The sequence below is a fragment of the Acanthopagrus latus genome, chromosome 19, assembly GCF_904848185.1.
Source record: "Acanthopagrus latus isolate v.2019 chromosome 19, fAcaLat1.1, whole genome shotgun sequence".
Taxonomy (NCBI): domain Eukaryota; kingdom Metazoa; phylum Chordata; class Actinopteri; order Spariformes; family Sparidae; genus Acanthopagrus; species Acanthopagrus latus.
The window spans coordinates 3,647,360-3,663,460 of NC_051057.1; the positions used below are offsets into that span (position 1 = coordinate 3,647,360).

Genomic DNA, 16,101 nt, shown 5'->3' on the forward strand with positions numbered 1-16,101 from the left:
CTCCCTTGATACTCAATGTTTTTAATGAATCATTCAATGCCAAAACACTTCCATCAACTTTCAACCAGGCTTGCATCTTCCTTTTCCTTAAGCAGGATAAGGACCCACTCGACCCAGGCTCTTACAGACCCAAGTATTTTGGATCTAGACTCAAAGTTATTAGCTTAAATACTGGCCACACGTCTACGAAGAATCCCTCCCACAATTATCTCACAGGATCAAACAGGTTTTTACCAAGGATAGACTTTTATTTTCAAACCTTCATCAATTTTTCAATATAAACACGTAGTCCAAACCCCAGATGCCCAGAGGCCCTCATTTCTTTAGATGCTAAAAATGCATTTGACCCGGTCAAGTGGGATTACCTCTTTTCTGCTTTGGAGAGGTTCAGGTTTGGCAGATAATTTATTTCTGGGTCTGCCTCCTTTATGTCTCACCATTGGCTTTATTATTTTCTTTGCAGCGTGGCAGAGGACAGGGTTGTCCCCTCTCCCCCTACTTTTTGTGCTCTCCATAGAGCCCCTGGCTATCACTCAACGCTCACTTGGTGACTATCAGGGGATACTTAGGAGAGGGAGGGAACACAGGGTTTCCTTATGTGCAGATGATCTACTTTTATATGTCAGAAATCCAATAGAATCAATCCCAAGTATCATATCTGTGTTGAAGGTGTTTGGTAGGATCTCTGTGTACAAACTCAACTTATCTAAGAGTGAGCTGCTCCCAATTAATAAAGTTAAACTTCAAACCTTTATTTGATAATAATAACCCCATTGTGAAATGATCCCTCAAAATCTGGATAAATATAAGGCAACATTTTGGATGGCAAGGGAACTCTTTTCTTGCCCCTCTGTGTGCAAACCACTACTTCCATCCCTCTATACTGGACAGCTCTTTGCAGTTATGGACATGTAATGGTATTATGAAAATGAAGGATCTCTATATTAATGGTGTGTTTCCCTCTTTTGAATTATTGTGTAAGAAATTCAACTTGCCACAGAATAATTTCTTTAGATATCTACATGACTGAAACAGACATAACTCTCTAACTAACTAACTAACTAACTAACTAACTAACTAACTAACTAACTAACTAACTAACTAAATAGTGGCTTAATAAATAAATATGCACAATTAAATAAATGCAGAAACAAATCATTTATAAAATGTTAAATGGATATTTCAACTTTAATTTGGCTCTGTTTTATTTTATTTACCTTTACATTAATTTAATTATTTATTTACTTTCCAATTTAAATATTCACATTTTAAATCAATTTCTCTATGTACACATTTATTGATATATTTGCCTTTAAATCTCTTAATACAATTCTTTATGCAAATGAAGGGCCATTCCAAGAGTGTCATGGGGGTCAACATTTCATCCATAAAAACGACATCAGAGTGCATGGCCCAATTATGCCATTCCAACAATACAAGTAGGCTCAGTACTTTCACTGTAGGCCAGTAGTGTCCAAACCTACTCTGTGCTGATAAGCACAGTATGTCAGCTTCAGGATATTGAATAATAGTGATAGTGGCCTTTGAATTTATTTATTATTATTAATTTTCTTATTAAGCTATTTATTTATTTGTGATTTGGGTAGTTTATGTACTCCAACACTAGGGGCGATATCATCTCTTATTTGCAAAGGAAGGAGAAGAAGAAATGGCGTGAGACTCCCAGAATGCCATTGTTGAACTGAAGTAAACCCTAAACCAAACCGGTCGTTGCGTCGGAAGCATGGCGGCCTTCAGTAAATATCTGACGGCGAAAAACTCCTCCATAGCGGGCGGTATTTTGTTGGTTTTATACTTGCTGAAACACAGAAGACGGGCACCCAAACAGGCCGGGTAAGTGAACGGTAATACAGTAATGTCGGTGTTCGTTTTTAAGTGCTGAAAGACGCGGCCAACAGGTAGGTTTTGTTACGTCTGTCAGGATGCTAATAGGCAGCTGCTAGCTCCCAGTTCTGACAGGTGACAGTGACCTGCTCCAGGGACACTCCTGACTTTTTTTGAGTAGCTTGTTTGTGTTAGTTTGCCACCATGCTGACTGATCCGACCTGTCATGAGCTCCATGCAGCTATTATAGAATTTACTGTCTCCTCTGCATAATCTGACTCCTTTTCACACTTTGGTCGGAGGAAAAGGCGACCATTCCACACAATTCCTCCTTCTATTGTTCCCCGCGTCACCATCTGTGGACAATCCAGCCGCATTTCGTTTTTACGTTGTCATATCAGCCACCATTAAATATGGAGTGCGCCCTGTTCTGACCTTTATGGTATGCATAGAAATGGCCCAGTGCGAGCTGAGTTAGCGACTCTATCGTGACATTTCTATAATTTTCCAAAGGAAAGTCTGTGCTCTGAAAGGCTTACTCGAGGACAAGACTTGCAAAGTATTATATAAGACGGAAGCACAATGAATATAAAAAAAAATATATGAAATTGCGTCGGGTTGGCGAACTCAGCACAAGGATACATGTTTGACAACCTCCTGTTTTCAAATTAAGGTGTCAACAGTTTCATTCATAAGTTGTTTTAAGACACTATTGCAGCTGAGCTTAGGACTTATGTTACTTTTAAGAAAATGACAATAAGTCTGTTTTGCTTGAATTTGATGTTGAATAGAAATGTATTTTAGTAGTATTTATGTAGTTCAGGTCACTGTTACTGCTGGACTTGGAGTGTAGTAGACTAGAAGTAGTGTAGTACAAAGGCACTTTACAGCGTAGATTTAGAAAAATCCATTGTCAAAGTTAATACTTCTCGTTTGACTTTTGATGTGAGAATGAAAGACCTCCTTCCATAAGTAATTTGTGAGCCTTATTCTAGTTGCTATATTGAAGACCAGTTGCCTACGATATAGCACAGAATTGTTATTACTAGGATGGGTACCTTCATCAACATCTTCATGAGCCAAATATTTTTGGACTTTTTAGACTACTTGCACAAATACTATTAAGTGCTTTTACAGTGTTTTTTTTTTTTTTTTTTTTTTTTTTTTAAGAAAACGCATGTCAAAGTCCCATATACAGACCAAAAATAAGCCTTTTTTGCCGGACTTTGATATTGAATGAAAATGGTGTCGTCTAAAAGTAGTTATAGACACTATTAAAACGGCATGTAGTGCTTCTTATAATACATGTGCAAATAGCATGAAATACTTTTTGAAAATCCCATCTCAAAGTCCATCACAGAGAACAAGATTAAGCTTGTTTTGACTGACTTTGGTTAAAATATATACAGTAATCATAAATAACATTTCTTTCCTAAGTAGTTGATGAGACCTATATTCTTTGACTCAGGACTCCTTAGACTCTTTGCACAAGTAATATGAAGTACTTTTAGTGTGTACTTTTTGCGACCTTTATACAGAACAAGTCTGAGTAAGATATTAAAAAAAAACCAGTTTCTTCAATAAGTAGTTAGCAAACTTAGTATTTTTGTACTTCTGCTGTGTCATTTTTGAGAAATCCAGTGTTAAAATTAGTTCTTGTTTACTAATTGTGATGAAGAATACAGCCTTCTGGGGCAATGGATATCAGGTGTTCTTAAACTGCATGCTGAAATACCATGATGTACTTCTACTGAGTAATTTTTGAGAAATCCTATATCAAAGTCCCTTATAGAGAACAAGAATAAGCAGCAGGTTGAAGCAGCAGTGAAGGCGTGCCCCTGCAACCTGTCTGGAGACAAGAGCAGGTACCAATTATGTGAAGCCATTTCACAGGCTTGTGTCTCCTCTGGACTGGATGCCACAGAGGGCATCACAGCATACTCCATCAGAGGATTTCACCCTCCAGCATTGCACGAAGGAGTGACAGTTGAAGACGTCTGTACAGCAGCTTCTTGGTCTTCTCACTGCTTCTTCATTTTTATATGTCTCACTCTATGCTGAGTGTTTTGTTCGAGGAAAGGGGTTTTGTAATATAACTCTCCCTTGCCTGTCGGCATGTGTAGAACTCTTATGTCGTCTGTTATCTGTGTTGCTGGATGGTAACAAGGCCCTTGTCCTCACTGCCTCATAGCAGTAGGCTTTATTTGACCCCAGCCTATGTCACAAAATGGAAAAAAAAATTCTAAAATCTGTAGCAGAGGCAATTAAGGTACATCAGTTTGTTATGTGTCATTATGCCTCAGCTACACAGGGCATGCCTAGTGTGGACTCAGTCTGGGATAGATGAAGAAATTCCTGTTTTTTGGTAGCAGATTGTCTGGTCTCAGTGCAATTTATGCTGCAGGTGTGAGACCTTCAGTGGAGCCCATCCCATAGGTGGGTGCACAGTTAACTGTGTCAGTGCTGCGTAGTTGCGTGAGGTACCCACAAGCAATAGTTATAGAGCGCTTTGCCTATACTCATAAATCTGGAATTATGGTAGGTAACTACAGTTTTCATCCCACATCAAAGCCAGGGAATGTACTTATTCTTGTTCTCTGTAAATGAATAAAACATGGGATTTCTCAAAAACAACACAGTTAAAGTGTTTAATATTTGTGCCGTAATATGAGTACTAAACACAAATATATTGACGCAATGGCCTTCTTATTCAAGAAATGTTTTTTTTTAAATTCATCATCAGAGTTAGGGCTACATGCACACGTCTCTAAAGCACACTCAGTGGACACTGCCCACTCCTAACAACAAATATAATCTGTCTGACTTAATTATTGTTCTTTTTTATTTCAGAAAAAAAGGAAGCTCCGCTGAGCTCCTGCTGAGCATTGAGGTATATCAGTCTGTCATGTTTGAGTGTCTGGGACCTATAAAGTTGTCTTAGATAGTTAGCTGTTGTGTATTAAACTTTTGTATTATATCTTCATACAGAAGGATGGCAGGAAAGACCGTGCAGCAGTGGACAAGGTTTTCTTCCTCAGAATCCTCCAGATACTGCGGATCATGGTACCTCGATTTATCTGCATGGAGGTATGACGTCAAACTGCTGTAAGCTGGTATTGTTTTTACCATGTTGTTGATATTTCCAGAACTCATCCCAGCTGCTGTAGGAATGTTAGACTGGGTTTCCCCGGAGCCTTAAAAAGTCTTTAAAAGTCTAAAATTTGACAATCTCAACTTTAGGCCTTAAAAAGTCATAAATATGTTCATATTTTACATTTAGGTCTTAAATTACATTTAGTTAGGTCTTAAGTATGTTCATTTACCGCTTCCGTTGTTGCCCTTTTTGTTTTGGGGAAATGTTTTGGTGAGATTCACAGTTGTACTTGTTGTACGTGATGTACTTATTTCTGAAGTATCCAGGAACATAAGTGATATTTTGCCAACAGCCCAGTCGGAATTTATTGCCATATACTTTGCCAGCTGTGGAAAGACTGTCTGCGCAATCGGCTACAACTATGAAAAACTGTCAATTTGATAAGAACAACCAGAATTCAGTTAGTTAAAATTTTTTACCTAATAATGAAATTGGGCACTCTAGGTGTCACACACAAAAACGGAAAAACACCAGTTAGCCTCTAAAGGTCTCCAGTGAAGTCACGCTATTACACACTTTTGTACGCCTTTGTCAGCAGTTCCCGGTCCAAGTTCATCTGGTTCTGCTCGAACCGAACTCTATGCCACCTCTGCCGTTGCGCAGTCAAGCAACATTCCCGCCACCTTCGGCTCAACTCTGACGTTGAAAGTGGAGGAAATGCAACACTGCTAGCAGCAAATAACGACAGCACTGACAGCAGCTGAATGGCAAATATTATGACCCGTTTTGTCATCTTAATATTTAAATGCAGTGCCACTGCAGGATGCACAGAAGTGTTGTTGTCACTGTGAAGTCGCTGCACCTGGTTGAGATATAAATCATTCACCATGGGAAAATCTACAGTTGATATACGGTAAAAAATGTGTTTTTCAGCTTCGGAGCTGTAATTAGCATAATCTGTAGTACTGTTTAGGGCAAATGTAAACCAAGTCTAGTGAGAAATAAAGCATTGGTGATGCTTACAATGTACTTACAAAGAATTACAAAAATTTAAAACTTTGCTTAGGTGGCCAAACTTAAAAATAATAACGACCATAAAAAAAATTTCGAGTACAGCTACAGGATTTTGTCCTTTTTTAAGTCCCATTAATTTATTAAAAGTTCTTACATTAAAGTTTTTTCAAGAAAATCCATTACATGAACTGACTCCCTATTCGCATTATACACACAATGTGCTTAACTGTGGTAAATACATTATTTTTATTTGTGAATTTAAATTGTAACAAATGGTTACAAAGTCTGAAACAAACTTCAACCAAATTATTTACTACAGTATTTAATGGGAGGATCAAATTGAAAGTAAATTTGAACATTTATGAGGCTTAAGTAAATTTCCTCTGCTTAAAACTAAAAAGACTGCTTTTTAAGATGTGCTATTTGGTTCTGAAATAACTCAGTGTCCGGCCTGTGCCCATATCTGATGCTAATACATCACAAGTAATAGCCTGTCAGCACTAAAGGCTGCAGAGACTGAGCTGAAGTGAGAGTAAAGCTCTGTTTCGAAGTAAAAGAGCAGATATCGCAGATATAAGTTGAAATGTTCATCACAATCTTATCTCATCTTTTTCATAAATACATGTGTACATTTGTTTCCTAATTAAAGAAAGGTCTCAAAGTTTACAAATAAAAACTTAACAAAACAAGTTAAACATGAATTAAATTGGTATAAAGATATCTGCAAAGCAAAATGAAAGAATACCCATTATGTAAAAATCCAGCCAGTTTCAAATCAAATTCAGTAGCCAGTTTCAGTTCTGCAACTTTTTTGATTCATTTACATCTGACTTTTGACAGATAATGTCAACTTAGTCCATTTATCTTGCTTTTAAAGATATACTGAGTGTCCAATTTTGATAGAATAGTACAACTCAGCAGAGCCCTTTGACACAGATGCAACAGCACCTCAAGCCAAGGCCACATGCCACAGGCCACAAGCCACATGGCTCTTCTGGTGCCATTCAGTCTTATCCAGTCAGTTCAGTAGATAAGAGGAGACTGAAGTGCAGGACGATAAAGAACTTTATGATGTGTATGTTTTACCGGCTCTTCTAACTATTCTTTGTGGTTGTTGTGTTCACCCTAGACTGGGTACCTTGTCTTTATTGCTGCAATGCTGGTGGCCAGGACCTACTGTGACGTATGGATGATCCAGAACGGCACCATGATTGAAAGGTCAGAGTCTGACTTCATTTTTAGATTCAAAGCTTGAAATAAAGATTTGCAATTTATGACCTATAAAAATAATATATTGTTGGTTTTGTGTCATCACCATCTAGCAGCCCATGACAATCATATCAGTCCTTGTCAAGACTTGAATAAATGTGCACCAACTGTCAAAAGAATAACAGCAAAAATAGTACAATGGAGTTTGGGGCGCCGCTTAGCTCGGTTGGTAGCGTGCGACCCATGTGCCGAGGCTCCCCTCTCTTGCCCTGTTTCCTTTCACACTCTTCAGCTGTACTATCAATAAAGCCAGAAAAGGCCAAAAAAATATTAAAAAATAAAAAATAGAAAAATAGTACAATGGAGTTTGAGTATTAGAAGAGGTCTTTCCATTTTGGCTTGGTAATCCATATGTTATAATGTTAGTTAGCGCCCCAAAACCAGTGATATATAGCCATACAAAAATGTTCTGCTAAGAGCAGTGTGATCGAATTGGTTTTACTTTGTGACTTTGGAGCTGGTATTTTGGTCCTCTGTATGTCCAGAGCATCTATGTACAGTGTATGTACATCTTCATGAAGTAAAGGCTCGTGTATTTTGCATTCACTTTTTTTTTTCCCAAGTTAAAGTTTGTCATGACTGTTGATACTGCACATGTTCTTTCTGATTTCCTTGAAATTGTCAAATGTAATGTTCCTTGACATTATTGTCTCAGTTGGACATGAGGGTTGCAGTGGTAATGTAATGTTTTTCACCAACTAATAAGCTTGTACCAAAACTGGCTACCAAAACCAAAGAGGCCCTCACTGTCTGTAGAGCACTATGCTAATTTAATGCTGGTGCAAACAGAACTGCTGCAGCTTTTAATTGTTAAAATGTTTTTATTTTGAAGTAGGCGAGTCAGATGAAATGCAATGTCTTCAGTGAGTTTGGTGCTGCTGTCGTTCATCAAAATAGCGTCTACAGAGCAAAACATTGGTCATTTTCATTTTTGACAACAGATCATTTTTAAATATGTCGGTACAGTCTCTGGGAGTAATGGGAGGAAATATTGCCAATACACGCTTTTGGCAAAAAATCATCTCCCATTGGATTGTCAGTCAACTGTCCTTACTCTCCTTATGTTACAATTGCAACCCTGCTGTTGGCCCCACTACTACACAGAGTAGACGGCTGTGGCAGTATGTAACTCTAGATTCCATCATCCAGTGAAATATTGATTAAAATAAAAAATATGGTGGCGGCAGCCAGGAACACTGACTACTGTGGCAAGCCTATTTTACACTGAACACTAATTTCCATATGACATAATGATCCATCTTGCTTTGTTGTTTGTATCTTTGAAGGAACTGATGACGTATTTTTGATTCTTCACAGCGGTATTATAAGCAGAGATGTCACTCTATTCAAGAGGCACTTTTATTCCTACGCATCAGTCATACCAGGGGTAACTGTCTAACACATGGTTCTCATAGAAGTGGATAATCAAGCTGTAAACCACTAACACTGGTTTAAGCATTTTGCTTCACATTAGTGTCGTGTCATGCTTTTTCGTTGTTCACTGTTTTAGGTCTCAATTTTTTTTCCAATCCATCAACTTCCCATGGACATCAATTCAATTTATGTGTTGTGTGCATGATTTCATTGAAATGTACTTTCTGTGACAAAAAGTTTTGCTAATGTTGGAGGGCAACATATTTAGGGATTACACTTTTTATGGAATCAAATACAATAATGAAACCATTCAGAGCAATAGAAAATAAAGTAATGAAATATAGTTTAGTAATGAGAGAAACCATTCACTTCATTATGTTAGTCTTTGTAGAAGAATAAAATCACAGGAAGGTTTCTTGCATTTATGAATTCATAGCCAAAACTTACATCAGTACTACCCCTCAAAAGATTTTAAAAAAAAAATATGAATACGCATACTGTACTTAATTTTTCCAATTTTTAGAACTGTGTTGATTTTATAAAACCAAGAAAATTTTTGTGGCAGTTTTGGACTTTTCTAATGCATCTGCGTGGCCATACTCAGGGCCCAAAATTCCAAATTCCAAATGAATGAAATTGTAATAAGAAAACTTAACTTCAGACAAATTCAAAATGGCTGACTACCTGGCTGAGCATCATCATGGTCATAAGTGTAATTTACTCACCATGTTTGAAGTACATTTAGTGTTCAGGGCATTACTCTTACTTAATGTGTGAAGACTGGGGCAGATGTGACCATGGACAGTGGCTTTACAGCACCCTCACGTTTTGTGGCAAATCATCCAAGAATTGCCATGCCCTTTCGCGAAAGATAAAGCCATTAATAACTTTGATCCCACGGGTGTTAAGAATGACCTGACATAATTTGGGTTAAATTGAGCACTAAATCCAAATTTGCTGACTTCCTGTTGGGTTTAGGTTATGGCTCCAAGAGGCTGTCATCATAAATGATTGTGTGGTACTTGATTACAGTCCAAATAGTCTGATATAACTAGGTAGCATTGTCATGCCTGTAATCATTGATCAGTGCAGTAATAATAAAACCAGGTTTGGGGCAGTAAGAAAACAAAACACAACCAGGAAGAAATTAGGATAAGACTGAAACTACAAAAAATATATATAATTATTAATATACTTGGTTGGTGGAGTGCATGGCATGTGATTGTACAAGAAAAAAGAGACTAACTGCAACAAACTAAGCAATATCAGCCCTCTGGCAAGAAGAATATATTGACCCTCACCCAAGGCCACAAAAGACACCTAGGGAGGAGAGAGATACTGTAGGTGGAATTATTCCAAATGATACAATCAAAGCATTAGGCTCGGTCAGTTATCCTGTTACCGTTGATAATGCTCTGATGATTTCCTCCCAGTAGGGTTGTAAAGCAGGGCAAGACAAAAACACATGTACAACCCCTGGCAAACACAAATCGAATCACCACTCTTTGAGGATGCTCATTCAATTGTTTAATTTTGTAGAAAAAAAGCCAATCACAGACATGCCACAGAACTATTTTTATTCAAAATACCAACTTCCTGGCCTTAAGAAACATTAAGAAAAAAATGTGTTGTCAGTCAGCTTTGTTTAGATCAAGCAGAGGAAGAAAAATATGGAGTCTCTCAATTCTGAGGAAAATATTATGGAATCGTTCTAAAACAAACACCTGCATCAGATTAAATCTGATAATTAGTCTGAAGTTAAAGAACAGTGCTCACACTTTGGAGAGCTGTTGCGCCAAGTGGATTGATGTGAATCATGGCTCCAACACAGAGATGTCAGGTGAAACAAAGGAGATGATTATCAAACTTCTTCAAGAAGGTAAATCATGATGGAATGTTGCAAAAGATGTAGGTTGTTCCCAGTCAGTTGTGTCTAAAATCTGGACCATGTACAAAGAAAATGGGAAAGATGTAATGGGGAAGCATATTGGTAAACCAAGGAAGACATCAAAGTGTCAAAATAGAAAACTGAAAGCAATATGTCTTGTAAAATAGAAAATGTACAACAAAACAAATGCGGAACAAATGGGTGGAAACTGTAGCTAATGTCTGTGACCTAACTGTTGGAAATTGCCGAAAGAAAATGGTATTTACATACAGAAAAAAGCCCAACATAATCGATCATTAACACCCAAACAGAAAAAAACAAGATTATAGTGGGCTAAAGAAAAAAAATTATAGACTGTGGATGACTGGATGAAAGTGATATGCAGTGATGAATCGCAAACCTGCATTAGGCAAGGTGGTGATGCTGGAACTTTTGTTTGGTGTCGTTGTAATGAAATTTATGAAGACGACTGCCTCAAGAAAACATGTAAATTTCCATAGTCACTAATGATATGGGGCTGCATGTCACATAAAGGCACGGGGGAGATTGCAGTCATTACATCTTCAATAAATGAGCAAGTTTACGTTGAAATTTTGGACACTTTTCTTATTCAGTCAATTGAAAGAGGTTTGGTTATGATGCAATCATTTTTCAAGATGAGAGTGCATCGTGCGATAGGGCAAAATACTTGAAAACTTTCCTTAAAGAGAGACACATGGCATGACCTGCAAATAGTTCAGATCTCAGTCCAACTGGAAAATCTGTGGTTGACATTGAGAAAAAAGGCTCCAACCTGCAAAACTGATCTGGTTATAGCTATTTTTTTGTTTGTTTATGTTTCTTAAAGCCAGAAGGTTGGCATTTTGAATACATGTAGTTTTGTGCCACATCTGTGATTTTCTTTTTTCTCCAACATTTAACAATTGAAAATCAAGAGTGCTGATTCCATAATCTTTTGCCAGAGGTGAACATTGCTGGCTGGTGCTTGTTGACATCTGTGACATGTTGGGTCTACACCTTTATAGATTTTTGAGTGAATGCAACACACAATTTTGCACTATATCAGTCAATGTTTTAGATGAATAAATGACTTGTGTACATTATCAAGGGCATCCTCCCAAAGTTCCTTAAAGACTACAGCAAGAATGGTTAGATAAGGTAGAGAATGTCATACGAGCAAAACTACAAATCTGTAGAGACCTAAATAAGCGCTGATTAAGTAAAGCAAATATTTCAGCTAACTGTTAAAAAGACACAAATGTGTTGTAAATAAATATATAGTGAATATACGTAGTTTGAATGCTGAAATGCCAAATGAGACCAAAGGGTGTGTGTGCACAATTCTCCAGATATGGAGGTAAAACACAATTTGCAGCTATTGTGGCCAATGTTCAATATGCTTGGAGACCAAAACAGCTCCTCAACTGGTTCCACATTCTCAGGGATGTTTTAACTATTACATTTTTCATGTAGCTTGGAAGAGGGATTCTGAGCATGAACTAATGGTGAGTTTGTGGCCAGGAGTCTGTTTCCAGGTTAAGCCAGACAAATTAGGAGTTGTGTAAATTATATTGTCGCCAGGCTTGTATTCTACAATTGGATGCCCAAAAGTAAAACCTCAGATTTGGCAGAGCAGAGTTGATGCCAGAGCGTGCCTTACAATAATGGTATCTAATCAGCCAATGATCCGTGGAGAGGATTCCAAATTATATTCTGCAAAATATAACTTTTAAAACAGTTGATATGAAAGATAATGACCCATCTTTAATAATTGCCTTTGCAACAAATGCCTGATTCCCTCTTGTTGTAAGTAAAAGGCCTGGTTCCTGCCACTGTGTCAGATTTTAATCTTTTTGTATGAGTTATCAGGAAAACATTTTCTGAAGACACACTTTTGAATGGCTTCACAGCCATCCAACAGTCTAGCAAAAATTCATTATTTAAAAGGTATGAAAATAACAAGGAAATACATAAGTCGAATGGTATTGTGTTCACCTATGTCAGGTCTCTGTTACTGTCTGTTTCATATCAGTCAATCAATTCATACTTAATGTTTAAGCAGATGTGTTTTCTGGTTTTTTTAGCAGTTTGTCAAAGCTGCATTGGTTCCACAGGAAACATAAATTATGTTTCATTAACCTCAGTTTTTCCTGAGTTTTTCCACTTGGCAATGTTTGCTCATCTTTGTGCATGTTCTGGTTTGCAGTGCAATTATTGGACGCTCAACAAAAGATTTCAAGGTCTTCTTGTTCAGCTTTATCAAATTCATGCCACTTGTAAGTGTGTTTATTTCTTTATTTCATTTTTGTCTCACACGTGTGTGATCTTAATTGCTAAATATGCTACATATTCTGTAACACATTAGTAGTTCAGTGGCAATTCGAACTGTTACACATACTGTAGTTTGTGGCAGTTTGTACAGAGACTTGATATGAAAAACATTGGAATTTCTGTCTCATGCTGTGTAATAACAAATTCATTTAGTCATTGCCTGCCAATAAGCATGGTCATTCTTTTAAGATCCCATGAGCATGAGTCTCTCACTGTTGCCCTTGTATGCTTCAGTGTAAAATGATAAGGCTAGCAATGTTCTATATTTTGTTTTTGATATACTTTCAGAAAATCCCATGAAAAGATTGAAATATAAATTCTGTATCAAATAAAAACCAAACAAACGGTAAGCATGAATATGTATATATATTGTGAAAGACTGATACATTTATATTGTGTGTGTGACTGGGTCATTTCAGATAGCCTTGGTGAACAACTTCTTGAAGTTGGGTCTAAATGAGCTGAAGCTGAGGTTCCGTGAGAGGCTCACCAAGAACTTGTACGACCAGTACCTACTGTAAGTACGACAGCTTTTGTAAAGCTGTTTTCCCTTCGCATGAGGTCTTCTTATCCTTTATGTTTCCACTAACTGCTCCACAGCACCTTTAGCAGTGTCCCTGACCTCAGCCATGTCGAGTTGCATGGAGCAGATCGAGCCATTGGAATGGCATAGTGCATCTAGTCAATTTTCACAAGGAAACACCCAGTGCAGACACAGGATCTATAGCACAACAAAGTATGGAAAATGTATAAGTTAATACACTCAAAACAGATGAATAATGAAATCTTTTATCTGAGTCTACTTAACCACAGAAGAAGGAAACAAATCAAGGAAGAATTAGGAAAAAAATATCATCCGAGCAAGTAAAAAATATCTGGTAGAAATGATAAAATCCTAATTATCTTAAGAATTTCCCAGTTGGATGCGAAGCAACGTGGCAGATGGAATAAAACAGTGTTGCACACACCAGATAACGGAGACTTGCCCACTGGTAAAATTCTCTGGTCCATCATTTAGGTGTATCAACTGAGGACTGAATTCTCTGTAACAATGACATTAGTTTCACATAAGTCCACCATGGCTTAAATGCACCAGTAGGTCCACCTCGTATAGGCTGTATCCATTATATGCTGTTTTTTTAAATTGGCAATGACAAAACTCACCAGCAGTACCCTATCAAGGGTCCAAAAGTCTAAGACCACTAGTCAGTATACTTCTGTCTAAATGTAATTCTTTTTTGTGATAATATCAGTGTAAGAATTTAGTGAAAATTTGTATCTTTAAAATCAATTTCAAAATAGTTTGTTATTTGGTATGTGCCTTTGTTAATTTGCCGACAGCATGCACTTGAACTGGCATGGACTCCATAAATTGTGTCAGCACCTGATAACTCATGTAATCTCATGAGTCGTGATCTGCGATTATTCATTATTAATAGTATTCCATAGTTTATGCGACTTTAGTTTTGTCTGAAAATTAATCTTTTTCCATAGTTTACTGACACCTGGAAATAACGACGTACCACCAGGTATTGTGCTACTGCTGCCTTTAGTAGAATTGCGCTATTATTACCAGGCTGTGGTAAAAGAGTGTAGCACAGTCTTTTCCACACAAGGTTACTATTAGGTACATTACAACAAAATACAAACAGCAGATTTTTGAATGACTAAATAGTAGTTCTTGGTGACTATCAAATAGCATTTTTGGTTAAAATGCCCATCCCAACTAGTGATTTCACAAAATGCCCAAAAATGGTCAATGGGGTTGAGGTCAGGTGATTGTTAAGGAAAGTCCATGACTGGTTCTCTTTCATCATTGAGTCGTCCACACACAAGATGTTTGGGGTCATTATTGTGCTGCACGTCTAATCCTTCTCCACAATGATACAAACAAGGGGGTATAGTATGTCTCTAAAGAATGGAGTGGCACATTTTTAGATATCACAATTTAAAAAGACAGTTAAAGTGTATGCACGCAGGGGATTTTCTACCTGAAAATTATTACTCTAGCTGCACCATGACATTTTTATGACTCCAGGCATTGCAGAGAATTGTCCACTTGGACTCAGAAGAGAACTGATAAGGCTTTGGTTGTCAAAGGACAAGGTCACTGTGACCCAGTGTAAGATTAATTTACATAAACTATGACAGAAAAAAATGTTTGTTAATGACATTTTTAAAACTTTGAACTCAAAGACAAACTGAGTAGGTTTCGATGGACAAAGGTCAAGGTCCCTGTGATCTCATATCTTTCATCATCATTCTCATGAATGTAATGCAAAACATTACACAGCTCTTCTTAATGCTGTAGAATGCTCCATTCACTTGAATGAGCCTTCCCAACGTTTTTTTTCCTCTTAGCACTCTGCGCTCTTGAATCTTTGCTCCGCAAGTAGTCTGGTCACTTATCACCCCAGCGTATTCGGTCCCTACCACCAGTCAAGAAAAGAAAAAGAGAGGAAAGCAGTCAAGAGGGAGAAGCGAAACGGCATCGAACTATAATTCTCTGCTGAAAAATACTATGAACACTAACAAATAAATTGTAAAAAGACACACTATGTGAAGTTTTTTTTCGTGTTGGCAAGTAGCCGTATAAGTGGGATAATGTATAGAACGGCGGTCATTATCGTAAAAATAATTATTGTCCCGACAGGACGAACCGGACCCCGACGTGAAGATAATGTACAGAACTGCCGTTTTATACATTATCCCTTACATAATGACTGCCATTCTATATATTATCCCACTTTTTACATGGCCACTTGCCAACACGAAAAAAAAAAACTTCACACAGTGTATCTTTTTACAATTTATTTGTTAACGTAGAACTTCAGTCGGGACTTATTTTCCCAATAATGATCGCCGTTCTATAGATCATCCCTTACATAATATATGGAGAGTTTCAACAAATGTGGAAAAATTGTCCTCTCGCTGTTCAGTGACCAATTAAAGTATATGTTCTGTGTATTACCTGGCTTCTTTGAGTATTTATCTTGTGTTCTGGCTTTGCAGAGGTTTCACCTTCTACAAGATGGGAAACCTGGATAACCGGATAGCCAATGCTGACCAGCTACTGACACAGGATGTGGAGAAATTCTGCAACAGTGTGGTTGACCTTTACTCCAACCTCAGCAAGGTACCAAACTTATTGAAGGTGTTGGCTATATTTTACATATGTGTGTTTATGTATGTGTACAATTGGCATATAGAATTGGCACTTCATATACAGTGGGGCAAATAAGTATTTAGTCAACCACTAATTGTGCAATTTCTCCCACTTGAAAAG

At 37.4% G+C, this 16,101-nt stretch overlaps 1 protein-coding gene across 3 annotated transcripts in view; it reads left to right on the forward strand.

Annotated features, from left to right (window-relative positions):
* Positions 1-1,690: 1,690 nt before the first annotated feature.
* The window catches only part of LOC119008525 (ATP-binding cassette sub-family D member 3-like), a 43,778-nt gene continuing 29,367 nt past the window's right edge, over positions 1,691-16,101 (forward strand). For 2 of the 3 annotated variants that reach the window (XR_005071444.1, XM_037078913.1), the window contains exons 1-7: positions 1,745-1,854; positions 4,696-4,735; positions 4,834-4,932; positions 7,083-7,171; positions 12,691-12,760; positions 13,235-13,332; positions 15,828-15,951. Coding sequence is in view for 2 of the 3 variants with exons in the window: in XM_037078913.1 (XP_036934808.1) it covers positions 1,745-1,854; positions 4,696-4,735; positions 4,834-4,932; positions 7,083-7,171; positions 12,691-12,760; positions 13,235-13,332; positions 15,828-15,951 (630 nt within the window). In the remaining variant the exon portion in view is untranslated. Of the gene's footprint in view, positions 1,855-4,695; positions 4,736-4,833; positions 4,933-7,082; positions 7,172-12,690; positions 12,761-13,234; positions 13,333-15,827; positions 15,952-16,101 lie in introns of all 3 variants that reach the window. The other variant, XM_037078912.1, reaches the window with a different exon arrangement.